The sequence below is a fragment of the Scylla paramamosain genome, chromosome 8 (assembly GCF_035594125.1).
Source record: "Scylla paramamosain isolate STU-SP2022 chromosome 8, ASM3559412v1, whole genome shotgun sequence".
Classification (NCBI taxonomy): Eukaryota; Metazoa; Arthropoda; class Malacostraca; order Decapoda; family Portunidae; genus Scylla; species Scylla paramamosain.
The window spans coordinates 14,190,800-14,210,799 of record NC_087158.1 but is presented as its reverse complement, the minus strand read 5'-3'; the positions used below and the strand labels follow the sequence as shown (position 1 = coordinate 14,210,799).

The window sequence follows — 20,000 nt, the reverse complement described above, 5'->3', positions numbered from 1 at the left end:
GTCTGTCTGTCCCTGTCTTTCCCCTGTGTCTTTCTCTGTCTGTCTGGTGGTTTGTCTGTCTGTCTGTCTGTCTGTCTGCCTGGCTGGCTGGCTGGCTGTCTGTCTGGCTGGCTGGCTGGCTGGCTGGCTGGCTGGCTGACTGACTGACTGACTGACTGACTGACTCTCTCTCTCTCTCTCTCTCTCTCTCTCTCTCTCTCTCTCTCTCTCTCTCTCTCTCTCTCTCTCTCTCTCTCTCTCTCTCTCTGGCCTATTTTACTTTGATATTGTGCTCTAGCGGAGAGAGAGAGAGAGAGAGAGAGAGAAACTTCAGCTTACACCCTACATAAAAAATAAAGAACGGAAAAAAAAAAACACTGATGACACCTACTACTAAATGATGATGACAATGATAATGATGATGATAATGATGATTCCCTTACTGTACAGGTATGCAGGACTTCAATTACCTGGCTTCCAACGACATGGAGGTGACGCTGGAGGTGGGGTGTGAGAAGTACCCGCCAGGCTCTGCCCTGAAGCAGGAGTGGGACAAGAACAAGGACGCCATGATGGAGTACTTGTGGCAGGTGTGAGGCTGAATGGATGTGGAAGTTAGGTTAGGTTAGGTTAGGTTAGCTTTGGTTTGGTTTGGTTTGGTAAGAGTTGGTTAGGTTTGGTTTGGTTAGGTTAGCTTTTGTTTGGTTAAGTTTGGTTTGGTTTGGTTAGGTTTAGTTTGGTTTTGTGAGGTTTTATTAGGTTTGCTTTGGTTTGGTTTGGTTAAATTTGGTTTGGTTAGGTTTAGTTTTGTTAGGTTAGGTTTTGTTTTGTTTGGTTAGGTTTGGTTAGGGTTAGGTTAGGTTAGGTTAGGTTAGGTTAGGTTCATAAGGTTAGGTTAGGTTAGGTTAGGTTAAGTTCATAAGGTTAGGTTTGGTTAGGGTTAGGTTAGGTTAGGTTAGGTTCATAAGGTTAGGTTAGGTTAGGTTAGGTTCATAAGGTTAGGTTAGGTTAGGTTCATAAGGTTAGGTTAGGTTAGGTTAGGTTTGGTTAGGGTTAGGTTAGGTTAGGTTCATAAGGTTAAGGTTTGGTTAAGTATGCATTTCATTATTATTCCCTTTACATCATCTCTTATTCGCTACTGCTGTTGTTGCTACTACTACTACTACTACTACTACTACTACTACTACTGCTACTGCTACTGCTACTACTACTACTACTACTACTACTACCACCACCACCACCACGACCACGACCATCACTCATGCGTGGCCATACGCTGATAGAAAAAAAAATCGGCTCACAAACAGTGGTAAAATCCTGGAATAAACGCGGTAATCAGAGGTTGTCAGTGCAGTCATTATGGACCTTTAGGTCATGAATCGATTGCCCTTTCGCTTAATTTCCTCATATAACTCTCTTTTGCCCAAACATCTCATTTCCAAGCTGTGTCTACCACCTTCTTTTCCTCCTTCAGCAGTTTTGAGGCACCCGTGGAAAAGTGTGTGTGTGTGTGTGTGTGTGTGTGTGTGTGTGTGTCGGAATGTGTGAGGTCGGAATGCAGCAAAATCACCACCATCACCATCACCACCCTCTCCCCTCCCTCAGGTCCACACGGGCATCAAGGGCGTGGTGCGGGACGCTATCACTCAGCAGGGCCTCCCCAGCGCTGTTATCCACGTGAAGAATGTCACCCGCATCAACGACACCCACGTGAGGGACGACCACATCAACCACGGACGTGACCTCCGGTAGGTGGCGCTGCTGGAGCAAAGGTCGCTATGAGGAGGGGGGGGGATGTAATGTCTTTTGTTTTCGAGTGATTACTCCGCTTGTTCGCTTTAGAATGATAGGAAACTGTGCTTTTATTTTATTTTATGTATGAAGAAGACTTGCCACGAGAGAGAGAGAGAGAGAGAGAGAGAGAGAGAGAGAGAGAGAGAGAGAGAGAGAGAGAGACTGCGCAACTTGCCGCTCTCCGAAAAGTTTAAGATAAAGAAATTTTAAAGTTTGCTTATTAATTTCATTTTCAGAAGTGTTGTAAGCATGTAATATCGGACGAATAATTACATACGAGAGAGTCGTTTGCATGTTATAGGAATCTGTTATTAGGCTGGGTAATTTATGAGTTATTCAGCTTAACGCTTTCCTCTATTGGCAAACTTTCGAGTCATGGGAGGCTTTGTGAAGAGCAGGATAAAGAGCGGGAAGATTGTCTGATGTAGCGATGAAATTGATGCATTTGTGTATTATGAAAACTATAATAAAATAGCAGCTTACATGTATACTAAGGGATACAATAAGAAAACAACTTTCATATTGTATAGTAGTAAGAGATTCAGTGAAATAGCAGCTCTCTTGTATAGTGTGAGACTCATTAAAACAGCAGCTTTCAGTAAGAGATATAGGCAATAAAACAACAGTTTTCAATAAGAGATATAATAAAACAGCATCTTTCACGTATAGTAAAAGATACAGTAAAACAACAACTTTCACGTATATTAAGCGTTACAATAAAATACCAATAAAATACCAGCTTTCATATACTGTACAAAGAGATACAATAAACACCAGCTTTCATATACTGTACAAAGAGAAACAATAAACACCAGCTTTCATATACTGTACAAAGAGAAACAATAAACACCAGCTTTCATATACTGTACAAAGAGATACAATAAACACCAGCTTTCATATACTGTACAAAGAGATACAATAAACACCAGCTTTCATATACTGTACAAAGAGAAACAATAAACATCAGCTTTCGTGTACAGCAAAAGATACAGTAGAACACCTCCAAGAACTGCAATAAAACTTATTGCATAGTTTATTGTATCTCTTTGTACAGTATATGAAAGCTGGTGTGTATCGTGAAAAACAACACTGCAATAAAAACCGGAGTATTCGTGTATCGAGAAAATCCTAACAAAACTGCAACAAACCCTCGATAAACCCGCCAAACCTTCCAGCCGGCAATGGGGAGTACTGGCGTCTGCTGGTGCCGGGGGCAGTACGAGGTGACGGCGGAGGCAGAGGGCCACCTGCCGCTCACCCACGTGGCCACCATCACCAACACCCCGCGCCGCGAAGCCTTCAGACGGGACTTCGACCTCAGCCCCATCCTGGACGACGACTTTCTGCAGGAGCTCTCCGTGAGTACTGCTGAAGGGGGAGCTGTTGATGATGATGATAGTATGGTAATTGTAGAAGAAGTGATGTTGGTGATAATTATGATGATGATAATAGTAATCATATTAGTAGCGATGGAGGTGGTGATAGTAGTAGTAGTAGTAGTAGTAGTAGTAGTAGCAGCAGCTGAAGAAGGGACAGAAGGGAAAGGGTTAGAACTGTAGTTATTGTTAACATCCTTATTATTATTGTTATTATTATTATTATTATTATTATTATTATTATTATTATTGTTGTTGTTGTTGTTGTTGTTGTTGTTGTTGTTGTTGTTGTTGTTGTTGTTGTTGTTGCCGTTGTTAATGTTGTTATGCATATACTCACTCATGTTTATCATACGAATAGATTTATGAAATGCAGCGAATTATGTATCTTATAATCTCTCTCTCTCTCTCTCTCTCTCTCTCTCTCTCTCTCTCTCTCTCTCTCTCTCTCTCTCTCTCTCTCTCTCTCTCTCTCTCTCTCTCTCTCTCTCTCTCTCTCTCTCTTTCCAAATCTGTCACGGTTAGTTAGGTTACGCGATGTGTGAAGAGAGAGAGAGAGAGAGAGAGAGAGAGAGAGAGAGAGAGAGAGAGAGAGAGAGAGAGAACGATGGAATGGGGAGGGAAGAAGATGCAAATATAGAGTATCATACGGAAAAAAGATGAAGGAGAGGAAGGGAGGTTAAGGTGAATAAGGGAGAGGAAGGAATGGATATATAGAGTGAGGGGAAGACTATTATAGAAAAGCAGGTTGGTAAGGGGAGGAGGGAATGGGTCAGTGAGGGGGAGAGGAAGGGAAGGGACAGGTTAATGAAGGAGAGAAGGGGTAGGAGAGTAAAGGAGAGGAGAAGGACTAGGATACCGAAGGACGGGAAGGAAAGGGGTAGGAGAGTGAAGGAGGAGGGGAAGGGGTAGATGGGTGTAGAGGGGGAAGAGGTAGATGGGAGAGCTGGGAGAGGCTGGCAAGGGGAGGAAGGGAGGAAGGAGAGGGCTGAGGGCATGACGGGAGGGGCAGGGCAGGGCGGGGCGGGGACACTGGGCAGAGGAGGCAGGGGCGCGCAGGGTGGGTGGCGGCGCGGGCGATGTGTGTGGTCTGCCTCGACGTGGGTGGCCCGAGCTACCTGGCGGACCACACACAGTCGGGCGCCTCCACTCTGCTGCGTGGGGGAGAACTCTTCGCCGCGCCCCTGCAGCAGCCTGTACTCCCCACGCTCTCCAGTACAGGCGTGGGGACACCTAACCTTCACTGGGCGGCGGGAGTGCTTGGCCGCGGTGAGATCGATGCCAGGCGCCCCCCCGAGGACTGGAGTGGGCGGGTCCTTCCTCCCCCCGCAAGGTCGGAAGTGTCGGAGGTGGACTCGCCCGTCATGTTCCCCGAGTGACATAATACGTGACGTCACCCCGCAGTGAGTCAGGGGCGGGGTTGCCGTGGTGGTGGTAGTGGAGGGCGGGTTGGTGCCGCAGCGCCGGGCCACTGTGACGCGGGCGGCGGGTGCAGGGTGACGGCGGCCGAGGCGTGGCTGCCAAGATGTGGACTTAAGAAATAGACTGCTCATGAATTGCTTGATTGCGTTTTATGGCGTCACTTCTTTATTGATTGGTTACGTTTACAAGGCCTCGCATCAGCACCACTAGAATGACCGTGGAGGTGCAGAGAACCGTAATCTAGGCAGGGCGACGAATATTTAGTCTAGAAGTAATGAGGTGACGTGACATGACAGCCACCACCGCCATTGTTGCTCGCGTGGGGTTCTCCTGACATGCTCTGGAAGCGAAGGGATGGCAATGCCGCACCCCTCTCTTGTGTCGCTGCGGGAGACGTAACGTGGAATAAAATAACGCTGCTTGATAATTTAAAGCATATACCTGCCTCACCGTCCCTCGACAAGGTGACTGATCTGTGAGGGAGTGCAACAATTAAAGTACTTTGCTCCTTTTTCCTTGTCTCGTTCCACCGGCGTCATATTATCCCTTATTGTTCCGCCGCCTTAAAATCGGTTTTTCATTTTCCTCGACAGTTTCTAAGTAGCCTTGAAAGTAGCACCCTATGTAATGGATAAGCGGGAATCGTTAGGGCTTACACGCAACTTTAAAGACGCGCCCCATCATTGAAATATACCCAGAACGGATTTCAAACAAGGCTTATCCCAGAGGAAGCGTCTCTAGAGGCTCGGCTAAGCTGACCATAGTAACAACATACGGCAGTTAAATCAGAGGCTGGACGCTGAAAGGGTCTCCCTGTCGCCCTCTGAGATACGCAACCCTGCCCATCCCGCCTCGATGCTCCCTGTGTGTTTGTAGGTGTGCTAGTGCGTGGGCGTGACCGAATCATGCCTGGTCAGAACTGGGGGCGATTATCTGCTGACTTTTCACTCTTGACCTCCTGACGTGGATGTGGAACGGCGCCTGACTCCTGCCTGCTTGACTACTACTACTACTACTACTACTACTACTACTACTACTACTACTACTACTACTACTACTACTACTACTACTACTACTACTACTGCTGCTGCTGCTGCTGCTGCTGCTGCTGCTGTGCTGCTACTGTATCAATGTTCCAGTTATTACTGTTATCATTATCTTACACTTCATATTTCATTTTTTTTCCTTATTATTAATGTATTTTAACATCTCAAAATATTTACCGAGGTAACTCAGCTAAATCATTCTCATTTCATTCCTTTCGCTGTTTTGTTTTTACAGCCAGTTTTTTTTATTTCAACTTTTTATATTATTACTTTAGCCAGTTAATTTATTAGCTAATTAGTTAGTTCATTAGTTAGTCAATCATTTAATCTGTTTGTTAGTTTTGGGAGCGACAAGTTAACGTCCTCATCTTCTCTTTTATTTATGCCTTTAACTAGCCTCCCCTAGTCATAAGAAAATATATAATGCACCAAAATCTTTCCTCCTCCTCCCCCTCCTCCTCCTTATACCGTGGGTCGCATAGCACACAAGCACAGGTATCCCCTTCCCTCATTGGCCGGCACGTGCTTGTCGAGTTGTGGGCGTGGCTGACGAGAGAGAGAGAGAGAGAGAGAGAGAGAGAGAGAGAGAGAGAGAGAGAGAGAGAGAGAGAGAGAGAGAGAGAGAGAGAGAGAGAGACTAAATGACTGAGTGAATGAATAATTAACTAATTGTGGGAGAGGGGGAATACAGAAGGGAGAAAAAAAAAATGTGGGAGGAAGAAAAATGAAAGATAAAGATACGTAGATAAACAAACCAAAATAAACAAAACGATCCGCAAAATAAACAAATGAGATTGAAAAGCGAAACATGAGAGCAAAGAATTAAGACAAAGTAAAAAGAAAAAGAAAATGGAAATGATAGAGAAAGGTACCGGAATAAATATACTAAATAAATAAAGCATCATAAGACAAAGGGGAAAAAAACTTAACGCACTCTAGTTAGCGGTTAAGAACAAACCTTATCGACGGTTGCGATTGACACGGTGTTAAGTACGTACATACAAGCGACCATAACCGGGGTGGTCTTCAGTCAGGGACACGTCGAGGGTGGTCTGTCTCTGTCTCTTACTACCCGTCCATGGAGCAGGAGGAGGAGGAGGAGGAGGAGGGTGAAGTTACCAAGGTAGAATACAGTGGGTGGTCTTCCTGGGTGGTGATATGGCGTGTGGTGTGTGGTGTAGGCCTGATGGTGGCGGCGGTGGCGGCGGTGAGGTCCTCGTGTGTGGCATAGGTAGGCCTGGGTGGGCGGGACGCACGTGGCGGGGTGGTCCAGGCGCTGCGTGAGGGTGGTCTGAGGAAGGAAGGGAAGTGGGTGGGTGGCGTGGCTTTACTACACGGATAATTGGGTCACCACCACCACTACCACTGCGACCACACACACACACATACACACACACACACACACACGAATGGATGATGGCAGCAGGGTCCGACTGATTAATAAAGGAAAGGAGCGGTAACTGAATTAGTATGCGAGTCTTTGGTAAGGGATTATTATGAATGCTCCTGCCTCCCCATCACTTTTTTTCTTGAGACCTTTAATCTTTACATTTACAGAGAGATATATAGATGGAAAGAAAGATGAATAGATAATTTGATAGAGGTAGGTCATTAAAATATAAATAGATATTGATAGATATTTGATCTAGATAATGATAGATAGTTGAATAGGTAAATCAATAAATATTTTTTTGTCTACGAATTTGTAAGAACTGTAATATCATGTTTTCCTCTCGACAGATATCGAGCAATAATAATTCCATAATTATTATTATTATTATTATTATTATTATTATTATTATTATTATTATTATTATCATTATCATTATCATCATCATCGTCGTCATCATGAATAGTTCATTTATTTATTCTGTTAATAATATTTGCAAGCACATTTTACTTTCACACCTTTACTTTCATCCCTAGATTTGCATTGAATAACTTATAAAATACATATAACACATGCGCAGAGGAGTCAACACATGGGCTAGTTCCCATTAAAATTCTAATAAAAAATAAACGAAAACAAGCCGAAATCAATATGCTTAGTATCTAATCACAAAGGAACAGGTGTTTACAGTCCTATCCTTCCAGAGAGGGCAGGAGGTGGACCGAGCCTACGAGGAAGGGAGGTACAGCGACGACTCCCCCATGGACGACCTCCCCCTCGAACAGGACCTTCTTGGACGCTTCCGAGGGTTGGGGAACATGAGATACTAGGACACCACGCCCCTTGCACGCCACCAGCCAGCCACTCCCTCCTCCAGCCAGCCAGCCACACCCAGACACTGCTGCTATCACTAAATGCTTCCCTTATGTGACCTTTTCTCTCTCTCTCTCTCTCTCTCTCTCTCTCTCTCTCTCTCTCTCTCTCTCTCTCTCTCTCTCTCTCTCTCTCTCTCTCTCTCTCTCTCTCTGAAGGACAGCTGGAGGAGACGTTGTGTAGGATTCCTTATAGAAAACTATCAAAGGATCCTAGTGCGGCGAGAGGAGGAGAATGGCGCGGAGAGGTGATGATGGCGCGTCGTGAGGAGGATGTAATGCAAGCTTAGGCCATATTCTGAAACACTTCTGCGCCGCACCTCCACTATATTCGAAAGTGACATGAGTTTTAAGAGTATTTTTTGTGGTTCTTGTGATAGATTAATAAGTTTTCAACATTATTGACAGGAGAAACACGCTTCAGAATCCGGTTAATCATCTCTGTGGCCTTTGAAGATAGTCTTAGTGAGAGAGCAAAGCGTTTCAGAATACGTCCTATTTAATTGTGAGGCGCGACAAGAGTAGGAGGCTGGCACAGTGAGCCGTGTAGCGCCTTTACAGTATTACATCTCATGGAGGAACCTGCAAACAGCCGAGCAAGGCAGCGGGGTTGTACCAGCATCGACACAACCACCACCACCGCTATTAACAGTAGTTGGTAGTTGGAGTAATAGTAGTTGTAGTAGTAGTAACAGTAGTAGTGGCAGTTGTGGTGGTGGTGTTGGTCATGGGTACAGACAAATAATTGTAATAACGCGGTATTTCACTGATTCACATTTACCCTCGTCTATCTTTTTAGCAGATAATATTTTTGTTTAGTTACGAGATAGCGACTCAGACTTACTATTCGCATAATTATTGAAGTTGTTTAATTCAGAGTTTATAGCATGACTAGTTCGCAGGTTTTATCGATGACTTTGAACTACACCAACTTTGTACAGTGAGCGAATACATACAAAGCGAGTTGAGTTATTCCTATTGGCTGCATCGGAATCCAGGACCCATGCAAGTGTCCCTCAACATATCGCGTGTCGCAGTGTGTAGACATTCATGTGTGCGCACCAAATTTGTATATTTTTATGCATAATACAGTAGCACTTGTTGGGCGTAGAGAGCCGCGAGGATGGGGCAGGCGGCGGCGACTGTAGCGGCCACACCGCGGCGAGGAGGGAGGGGCGGCGGCACGGGGCTCCTCGTGCACGTAACTGTTGCGGCCACGCCATACAGTTGTGGCGACTGCAGAACTGTTCATCTTTATTCAGCAACTGAACAAATCTTTAGCCTTATTTATGTTCCATAAGGACACTTCGTGAGTACATTGGCGAGACCCTCCGCCCTCTCCCTCCCAGATTATGTGCGTGGAGGGCGGCTGGATCACAGGGCGGAGGGTCCCCCATGCTCCTTCTTGTCCCCTCCTCCTCCCTCCCTCCCTCCTCGCAGATATCTTCCCTATTACCATTACCTGAACATAGACTTTAATTATAGGATATATATATATATATATATATATATATATATATATATATATATATATATATATATATATATATATATATATATATATATATATATATATATATATAATGTATACACACAATTGGATTGTATAAGCTGTGGGAATCTGGTGTTTTATTTGAATCTTCCTCATATTTATGCTTGGGTGAGCATCTCTCTCTCTCTCTCTCTCTCTCTCTCTCTCTCTCTCTCTCTCTCTCTCTCTCTCTCTCTCTCTCTATCTCTCTCATGGTGATTTGGCAAAGTTTTTACTCCGGATGCCTTTCCTGACGCACTCCTCTCTATGTTATGCAGTGCTACATTACATATATATATATATATATATATATATATATATATATATATATATATATATATATATGTGTGTGTGTGTGTGTGTGTGTGTGTGTGTGTATGTGTGTGTGTGTTTAGACAATGCAGCACTGCGCAATAGAATGCGATGGAGGAAGTCAACGAAGACGGTGGTGGTGTTAGTAGTAGTGGTAATACATTAATACGTAGTAGTAGCAGTAGTAGTAGTACATTAATACGTAGTACCAGTAGTAGTACTGGTAGTGTAGTAGCAGCAGTAGCAATACCAGTAATATGAATGACATCACTATAGAGGAAAAAGATTAATGTTCTTAAACAAAGAGGAGGATTCGGTTCCTGTGAACCACCGGCGCGGTTGCTGGATCTCAGTGAGGCTGAGGTGTGACCTGAAGTGCTGGTGCAGCTCCTCGGGGCACACGTGACATACAGGGCACATCACTCTCATCCCCTCGGGATTCACCATGCTTTCGTTGAACTTCTCAGGATTGGGCAGGTAGAGAAGATAACGCGCCGCGCTGCTCAGCACCTTCATCAAAGACTTTGAAGCAATCTGGAAAGCAAACGCCTCACCCATGGTCATGAGCCAGGCGTTGAACTCTGTCTTGGTGAACATATACGACATGAGGGTGAGGAAGGAGACAGTGATCACCATGACGATGATGGCCACACCTCGCACCGCCAGACGCACCCAGTGAGGCAGCGGCAGCAGACCGTTCACACGGAAACTTCTAGACTCCTTAGATTTCTTCTCCTTATACATGAGCGCCACTCTGATGGTTCCCTCGATTAGGATGGTGCTCAGCGTTATGAGAATGAAGTTGAGCAGCATGCGGATGGCAGAATTGACCACTGCCTGAGAGGCAGAGACGGAGCCCTGGATGCAGTCGTCAGGGCGGTAGAGGGGATGCACGGCTTCATAAAACCAGAGCTGCAGTAAAGCCCAGATCATAAGACTCACCGCGTACGTCAGCATATGGTCCAGCTTCCGATCTTGCACGCCACCTGGCAGCAGCAGCATTAAGACTGGAATTCCTTCCATTATATCGCTCATTACCTTCGTGAAAAAATTTTCCCTCCAACAATTACGTTCTACCTCCGAAGTCCTGCTCCTCGACTTGCTCTCCCCAGCCACCCAGCAGTTGAAGAAGAACACGGCCAGGTCCTGTTCCACGGCGTCGCTCACCACTACCCTGCTCACGTGCCACTTCAGGGACTTGTGCTGGGGGGTGATCACCACTTTGCGAACCGGCCCCAGCAGCTCATCAGAGTGGTGGACCAGGTGCAGCATGGCCCCGTGCGACACCCCTGGGCTGGTGTACGTGTTGGTAACTGACGCCCCTGTGTTGCCTTGTAAAGTAAGTGTGAACTTTTTATTCTTCCTACCTCGTGGACAACGGAACTTGGACAGGTAAATAAATACATTGTACTTTACAGGTTGCGTCGTCTTTTTGGAGTCAGTGAGTGGAAGGAGTTTTCTTTTACCCCTAATGTCCTGGATGGCGCCCAGGAAGGATAAGAGGAGGAACAGACAAGCGACGTTCACGGAGAAGATGAATGGGACGGGGTTGTCCTGCAGGTCGACGGAGAGGTCTGCGAAGTCGATGTTGTTGGTGACTGGCGCATCGACGGCCGTGCGCACCGAGGAGCCGTTGCACTCACATCTAATGTTGTTGTTCTCCGGGAACACGGAGCATCTTTTATCACTGATGAACTTCCTGGTGATTTCGTCGTATACTAAACACTGTCCCAGCATTTGCAGGAGCTTGACGGTGGTGTTGACGGGGTAGCTAAACTTTTCCTTCCTGGACAAGGTGGCATCACATTCCTGAGGCGGGCTCAGCGTCATTAGTTCGCTGTATGATATCTGGAACTTCAGACCTACTTGAGTTTTTTTATCCCTGCCGTTTTCAATCCAGAGTTCGTTTTCGTTCTCACTCGAAAGTGCCTTTAAAAGTTTAATGTTACTAATGGTTACCTCATCCAGCACCGGCCAGCAGAGTTTCCCTATTGTCTTATTGTTGATCTGAAGGCTCACCGTGTGGATGTCGCCCTCAATGTACAGCGAGGCGTTAGTATTGATTGTTATGAACGCTCGGCCTCCAGCTGGGATATCAATGGACATCGTTGCAGAATTACTAAGAACGCGCCATCCATACAGTTTCCTCACACTATCGTATCTGACGCAGTAAGCTTCCCCTCTCAAGTTGAAGACTATTCTATTCGGGGACTCAGGATCATCCAGAATCTTAATATTACGCGGGAAACTATACACAAGCGGGAAATCTTGCTTGTTGACTCCGGGTCCTTCAAGAGAAATATTGATAAAATTGGTTGCGTATTTCAGGAATGTTTCCGGTTGTGGATTCATCGTGGTGGTGACAGCCGAGAGAGAAATGTTACCATCCCCAACACCTTCTGGTATTTCCAGCTTCACATCCTTGACATTGATGCTCTTTCCTATGGTGTTATTACTGTTTACTTTCCAAACCTGCACCTCGATGTTAGGCGCCGTTACGTTGAGGAGTTCCCCATCTCTGGTCCTCGCCAGGGTAGCCTCTGTAACCGTGGAGACAATGGTGTGGATGTCATTGGTAACACGAGGACTAATACCAGTACCATTGGCTTGGGACTGATTCTGTAGCACTCTTAAATTATCCGCCACTTGCAGAATCAGGTGAGTGGCATTGTGAAAGTTAGCCTCGAGTAAGGGTGAACTCGGTTCGTCTTTTAAATCTCTCAAATGGTCAGTTATTTCTGAGAGTACTTCGGAGCTTCGTTCTTGGAATGCAGAAGTGGAGTTGTTTTTCAGTAGTTCATCAACCCTGGCTGCCGCGGTCGTAATGATGACGATCTTTTTGACCGGGGTGAGCTCAGGTCCGGTCTCGTTACCTGCTACAACATCAATATGGTCCATCACATCTTCTATGATTGTCAAAATATCTTCGGGATTGGTGGTGTTGTCAATGGGCGGGACAACAATCTCAATTGGAGATGTTAGAACAATTTTCCCCAGACTCTGCCGCGTCTTCATCTGGTAGGCGTCCTCCAGTACAGCGTAGGCATCACAGATCTGGTTGGGAATCATAATGCCCGTAGCATCTGGATAGAAATCTGAGTACAGTTCGATGTCATTATTGATCTCTGGTTCACCGGACATGTCACAGAACACGCTGTATTTGATTGGAACTTCGTGCACGGTGGGGTGGGAACACTTGAATTGGAATTTACTCTTGAGAACCACCAATGGCGCATCAGGGTCTTCGGGCTCTAGGTAACAGAGTGCGACGATCGGCGGCGCCACGGCGAACAGGCACTGACACAGGTAGGTGGTGTACACGGACACGTCCTTCAGGCTGCCCACCGTAGTGGTCGACACTCCTTCTATGCCTGTCAAGTTCAAGCTCATGGGGAAAGTTTAGTATGAGAAAAGTTATGGTTATTTATTTGTTTATTTATTCAATGCTGATGGGTTCCTTTTAGTGGTGTTGAAGTTCGATAATCCCTATGCCATAATTTTTATATGCTGGCTTACATAAGTTGTTTTTCGCCGTGAAGAGGGTATGGTAGGTACTCATATACTATGGTTTATTGCTAGATAGAGCGACTTTATTTGTAGAATCCTCAGGCGAACTTGAATTAACCACGAGCTTTCTGAATAGGTGAAAACATCTTTAGGTAGTTCTTTGCACGTAACTCTGTTACCTCCAGAGTGCTTGATAAACTTTTAAAAGACTTTTCAGAGGAGCAAAAATGCAATACTTTTACAAATTCTTGTGTGGTAATCTTTAGACCAGGAGGCGTTGTTTGAATACTAGCTCCATTCCCAAAGACAGATAGATGGCCCACCTGTGTGTGGAGGGAGAACCAAGCATGCCATTCTTTTCGGCTTCATTGTAGTCGCGCGGTGGTTGTAGCACTTCGGGAGGACTTTAGGCAATGATCAGATTATCTGGTTATGATTAGAAGTTTTAATCCATTTATTTATTTTTTTTATTAAGTCTTAATCTAACCTTTTCATTCTTAATTGTTGTTTTTATTTATCTTATTCTTGTGACATGTATCGTAATGTATCGTCTGTTGAGGCTCTCCTACGGTAGCTTCTTTCTGTCTCATTTCCTCCTTTACATTACAAATTTATACCATGCCAGCAAAACATCTTTAAAAACGAAACAAACAGACTGAAACAGAAAACTTTCAAGTGTGTAGCAAGATGGCTGCCTTCCGCCTCATAGAACACGGCTGCTCTATGACACAGGCCGAGCATCTATGGCATCCTCAGCTGATTGAAGACAACAATCTAGCCGAGAAGCAACACAGGTGTGGCTGCCGCCTGGAAACTCACACGTTTTCACCCTATTTCACACCCCCACACACCTCGGGGGAGCACACGCTAAGCTGAAATAAGGGACAGGAGGAATATTGTCACTTGTCTAGTGTACCCAGTGGCCGGAGCAGGACAGTGGGCAGCAGGGAAAGGGTGCCTGGCGAGAATCAAGTCGTCATAGAGCGTAAACATGTAACAGCTACGGTGAAGGACACGCACACCCACAACCTCCTCCACGGTAAGCCGGATCCGTGTGTCATTCAGTTTCATTATGTCAGTGAGGTCCATGAGTTCAGTGTGCCTGTAAATGTTAGGGTTGTACAGGTGATTTGCGGTTCCTCGTCGATTCGTGACCTTTGACCTGACCCAGAAAATTAATGATCCACATCACTGATCTTTTATTGTTATTTACGGCTGGAGCTTTCACTAGGTTTTTCATTAGTGCCAACGTGAGGGGTGTGCAGTGAGAGGTAGCAGGTGTGGTGGAGAGAGAATATTTGTCTTTAATTAATATAATTCAGCTGCATTGAAAATCAGGGTAATAAGGTATAAAATGATGCATGATGTATTACAAAGTTTTGGTTAATAGTTTCTGAGATTGTAATCTGGTGTTATTTGGTGGTGTTTGTTTTTTAAGATGTGATAGACAGTTAATATTCTGTTAATACTGGTTCACTGTATTGTTAGAATGCTATGGTATTTACGTTATGACTGTCTCCTAAGGAGCCACCTATGGCTCAGCAGACTATACATTATCCATGGTCTGTGCATTATATGACTCAAGTTATATATGTTTTGTTAATTGTTGATAAAACATAGTTATTGTGGTGGGGAATGATTTATTTTATGATAATTGTAGTTACAGTATCTTCTATATCATGTTCATATAGGACATGGTTTACTTGTCTCCTAGTAAATTTTGATCATAGAACTTGATATAGTAATATCCTGCCTTGGAGTATCATGGAAACATAGTAGGATAAAATGGCTGTTAGGAGCTTTCACTGGAAATCAGACCTCTGTCAGGCCACTCATGGAAATGCAAGTCTGACACCTTACCAATCAGGCCAAGATGGTCACCAAGGCCTGAGTAGATTCTGATCAGTCTTCATTGTCTTGCCATTATAACATTGTCACTTGAGACTTTCTTTTCCAGATTTTTCTTTTTTCTTATCAAACATCAGCACAAGTTTTGATGCTGCAGCAGAATATATGTGATGTCATCTAACTGTTATTGCTGATTGACAACTGGAAGTCACAATGACAAGTAGTCACTATGACAGTACTTTCTCACAGTTGCTCTCAAAAACTCTTTAGAGCTGAAACTTACAGATATTTATTTACTCTTACATGAAGACAAATGAGAAAACTTATTTTAAAGAGGCCAGTATCAAGTGGACATGATCCTTTAGTATTGCTTGCTTCTGTTACTTTAGTATTAAGTGAGCAATAAATATATTGATATATTAGAAGTATAGTGCATTTAAGTCAGCTTGGGAACAAAGGTGAGACTGAGGTACTTTTGTATGTGCAGAAGAGAGTTAAGGAGTATCTACATGGGGAGAAAGGTACAAGAAATTGTCCCAATAGGCAAGATGAATGTGGGTGTATATTTGCCTAGTTTTAATGTACATGAGGAGAGCTGTGCTCATGCTGTCCTGTCTTTGTATCTCATAGTGTCTAACATGGCCTTAAATTCATGGATCATCCCTGCACACACTACTCCCTCATCCAGTCCATTCTTTATATCTTCTACTCTATGGGGGAAAGCTGTTCATTTTCATATTCCTTCTGTAACTGTCATTTTTTATTTTCCTTCCATGTCCTCTTCTATCTTTCATATCCTACTTTATTAGATCTCCACAGTTGAGCACCTCCATATTCTTCATGATTCTATAAATTGTTATCAATTCTCCTCTTTTCCTTTTTTGTTCTAGCATTGTATATTTTGATAGCCTCATACAATATTTCTGACAAGCTTGGAGCCAATTTTGTCACTGCTCTTTGAATCCTATCAAGTTTCCTGATGTTCCTTTTTGTGCTTGGTGACCACTTTGCTGTTGCATATTTCAGTCTTGGCCTTATCAGAGTGACGATCAGTTTCTTTATCATTTCTTCATCTATGTAGGTAAATGCCACTCCTTGTATTTTTCATTAGGTTGTAAGCCTCTCCAACAATTTTGTTTATGTGTTTTTCAGGTGACATGTTATCTGATATGAATACTCCCAGATCTCTTTCTGAGTTTAATTTCTTTATTATATCTCCTCCAAGTTTATATTGCCCTGAAATCTTCTGCTTTCTTTTTCCAAACTCCATTACACTGCATTTCTTTATATTGAATTCCATTTCTCCATTTGCAGCTCCATTCCCAAATTTTATCAAGGTCTTGTTGCAACATTTCACAGTTGTCCTCTTTGCTCACTCTTCTCAATAATTTAGGATCATCAGCAAAGAGACTCAAATAACAATCAATTCCCTCATCCATGTCACTGATATATATCGTAAACATAATTGGGGCTAATACTAATTCCTGTGGGACCTCACTGAAAACTCCCTTCCAAGGAGAAAATTTGTCTTTGATAATAACTCTCATTTCTTTATCTTTCAGAAGGTCATTCATTCAGTCCAGCAGTTTTTCTTGCAATCATCCTATGATCTCTAGTTTTCTTACCACCCTTTTCTTTTCTTTTTTTTTATTTGAGGAATGTACAGTGTGCCCATCCATCTCTTTCTTGAATTATATCTATTATTCTATAGTAGAAACATATCAGATTTGCAGTGCATAATTTTCCTTTTCTAAATAAAAATTGTCTTATGGTCATTGTGCTGTTCATTTCCAGGTGTTTAGTCCATTTGTCCTCAATAACTTTTTGGCAAATCTTAGCTACTACACTTGGTCTATAATTGCTTGGATCTTCTTTATCACATATATATATATATATATATATATATATATATATATATATATATATATATATATATATATATATATATATATATATATATATATATATATATATATATATATATATATATATATACACAATAATTGTTTTTTTCAAGGCTCTTGGGACTTTTCCTTCCTTTAGTGAATTCTGTATAATGCTATGTATTTTATCTCCCTGCTCCTCACTACATCATTTTAATATCCAGTTTGCAATTCCATCTAGTCGATGCAACTTCCTCTCATCCAACTTTCTCATTAACTTTTTTGTTATTTCATGGATTGTGACCTCTATGTCCCCCTAGGAACCAGTCCTTCTCACTCCTGTTCTTCCTCACCCCAATCACTCTCTCTTGTAAAGACTGTTTGGAAGTGCTCATTCATAATCTCAGCCATTTCCAAATCATCCTCATACTCCATTCCATTGCTGAATAATTTCATTATTTCTTGTTTATTTTTTAATTTGCTATTCACACATCTGTAGAAGAATTTTGTCAATTTTAACTCTTGTCAGTTATGTTCTTGTAATTGTTTTTTCCTCCCTACATATTTCCACATATTCATTTCTTGCATTTATACATTTCTGCCACTTCCCTGAATGTCTCCTTTTCCTCTATCTCTTCTATGCCCTGTCTCTTCTTTCTTTTGCTTCACCATACCTTCTGTTAAACCACTCTGTAGTTTTAGTCTTCTTCTGTTTATTTTGGTACATGTTGTTCCACTCCCTTTTATGGATTTCCAACAGAAGCCTCCACTTGTCTTCAACACCCATTTCTGCCATGAAAAGTTGTTCCATTCTGTCTCTTTAAAGTATTTTCTGAGTTCTTCAAAGTGTGTGTGTGTGTGTGTGTGTGTGTGTGTGTATGTGTGTGCGTGTGTGCTTAGAAAATCTCTTGTTAGGGCTTTTATCAGCCTTGACATTCATTGATTTTTAAACCATCAGGTTAATTTACTGTCGATATGTATCTAATTTGACTCACAACAGTTTTCAGAATAAACAATGGCAAGTGTCAAGGTTCCTGAGCAGAAGATAATTTTATGTGGAGAATATGGTGTAGGGAAAAGCTCACTATTTCGACGATATGCCACCAACACCTTTGTGACGGCAACAGACAGGAAGTCAACTCTTGGCCTGGACCACTACGAAAAGGTGTATCGTACGGGAGATAAGGAAGTCAAGGTGTGTGTCAGTGTAAGCAGCCATGGAGGAAGGGCCACATCCTACACTGAATTATTATATGTATATTGGAGGGTAGGAATTAAATGGCTGTTAGATGAGTTTGATGAATAAGATGTGTACAGTATACTCAAGATTTTCTTCTGTTTTGTAGAGTGGGTGTTCAATGTTTTTATGTATTTATTTATTTACTTATTTTTTATCTCCTATCCCTGGCCTTCTTTGCATGAAAAAAAAGAAGTGTTGACTTAGGTCTTAAAGTCCATTTCAGACTGTATGAGGCATAATTTTTTGCATAAAATCTTAAAAAAAAAAGAAAAATTGGATGTGTGTGACATTTTGGCACAGCTTGCTTGACACCATCCCCTAATTTATGGCACTGCATGCATTGTCAAGTGTATTTCATTAAGGAATTTACTCTTGGCCTTGAAGACAAAGCTGGTAAATGCTGAGTAGACATTCAGACAGAAGAAGGATTTACATGTTGTAGTTGTGATGTGTAAAGAGGATATGGGGTAGGAAGAAGGCAGGGAGGGAGGGAGTGAGAGTGGTAGAGTGGTATGTGTCACAACTAGTATTGCTCAAATGTCTACTTGATCCTTGTCAGCTTCACCTTCAAGGCCAAGAGCAAACTTAATGAAATACACTTGGTAGTACTATAAATTAGGAATGGTATCAAACAAGCTGTGCTAAAATGTCATATTTATGAAAAGTGATGGCTCATAGGGTATGAAATACATAGTAGATCATCTGTCAAAAAAGTGCTTAGTGTAATAGACTTGATTGTTACAGCTATGAGATTTGAAAGTAGGATAGCTTGGTTCAGTTTAGAGGGTAATGTAGTGTTTTGTAAATTTCTCTCTCTCTCTCTCTCTCTCTCTCTCTCTCTCTCTCTCTCTCTCTCTCTCTCTCTCTCTCTCTCTCTCTCTCTCTCTCTCTCTCTCTCTCTCTCTCTCTCTCTCTCTCTCTCTCTCTCTCTCTCTCTCTCTCTATGTTGTATGGAGTGAAATATTGGAGTATGAAGACATGATCTTATGATAATAGTTATCCTTCCTCAGCTCCAGCTCTGGGACACGGGTGGCATGGAGCGAGTGGCCAGCATAACTTCCTCCTATTATAAATTTGCTGAGGCAGCTATCCTGGTCTTTGCCCTGGACAACCCTGACTCCTTCAACATCCTCTCCCAACACCTTCTGGATATTGTGACATATGCTGAGAATGCAAAGATATTCCTCTGTGGCAACAAGTACGACCTCAAGAGTCAAATACAAGTAACTGATGCTGACATGGAGAATTTCTGGTATGTTTTTGTTGTTGTTGTTGTTGTTGTTGTTGTTGGTGGTGGTGGTGCTGGTGTTGTTGTAAGGCGATGTTTAATTTTTATAGACCTTTGGGAAAACAAAAGACCTGAAGATGATGTGTGGAAGAATACATGAGGAGGATGAACATCAGAGAAGAGATCTATCACTGCTAAGTGGGTGAGACTCATAAACTGTCAAACAAAATTATGATGATGATGGTGATGCTCTGGACTTAGTTATGGGGTTAAACAATCTTATCAGTTATTTGCATCATTGAGAATGTTGCTTGTTCTCATTGATTGCTTTGAGTTGTGTTATATTTTGTCACTGTTCCAAATTCCAGAGTAATCAGACATGTGCTGAATGGGAATGTGCTGTCATACATTACTAATTTTCACATTTACCCCTGCAAGTCATATACATATGTCATACCAAGACAGTGCTGTAAGAGCTGTAACCTCTCGCTTACATGCCCATACTGAACTGTACTCCATATGTGATACCTGGCCAGGCATGGAAGGCAACACTGCTCCAGCTGAGATGCTGA

At 43.0% G+C, this 20,000-nt stretch overlaps 2 protein-coding genes across 2 annotated transcripts in view; both read left to right on the top strand.

Annotated features, from left to right (window-relative positions):
• LOC135102815 (carboxypeptidase E-like) overlaps nt 1–8,844 on the top strand; it is a 23,698-nt gene extending 14,854 nt beyond the window's left edge. Inside the window, 6 exon segments of the mRNA XM_064008352.1 lie at nt 430–569; nt 1,585–1,713; nt 1,715–1,727; nt 2,949–2,989; nt 2,991–3,131; nt 7,712–8,844. Coding sequence (XP_063864422.1) covers nt 430–569; nt 1,585–1,713; nt 1,715–1,727; nt 2,949–2,989; nt 2,991–3,131; nt 7,712–7,837 — 590 coding nt within the window. The 3' untranslated portion in view covers nt 7,838–8,844.
• Nucleotides 8,845–13,983: 5,139 nt separating this feature from the next.
• The window catches only part of LOC135102814 (uncharacterized), a 14,198-nt gene continuing 8,181 nt past the window's right edge, over nt 13,984–20,000 (top strand). Inside the window, exons 1-3 of the mRNA XM_064008351.1 lie at nt 13,984–14,268; nt 17,961–18,155; nt 19,211–19,452. Of these exons, the coding sequence (XP_063864421.1) occupies nt 17,976–18,155; nt 19,211–19,452 (422 nt within the window). The 5' untranslated portion in view covers nt 13,984–14,268; nt 17,961–17,975. The remainder of the gene's footprint in view (nt 14,269–17,960; nt 18,156–19,210; nt 19,453–20,000) is intronic.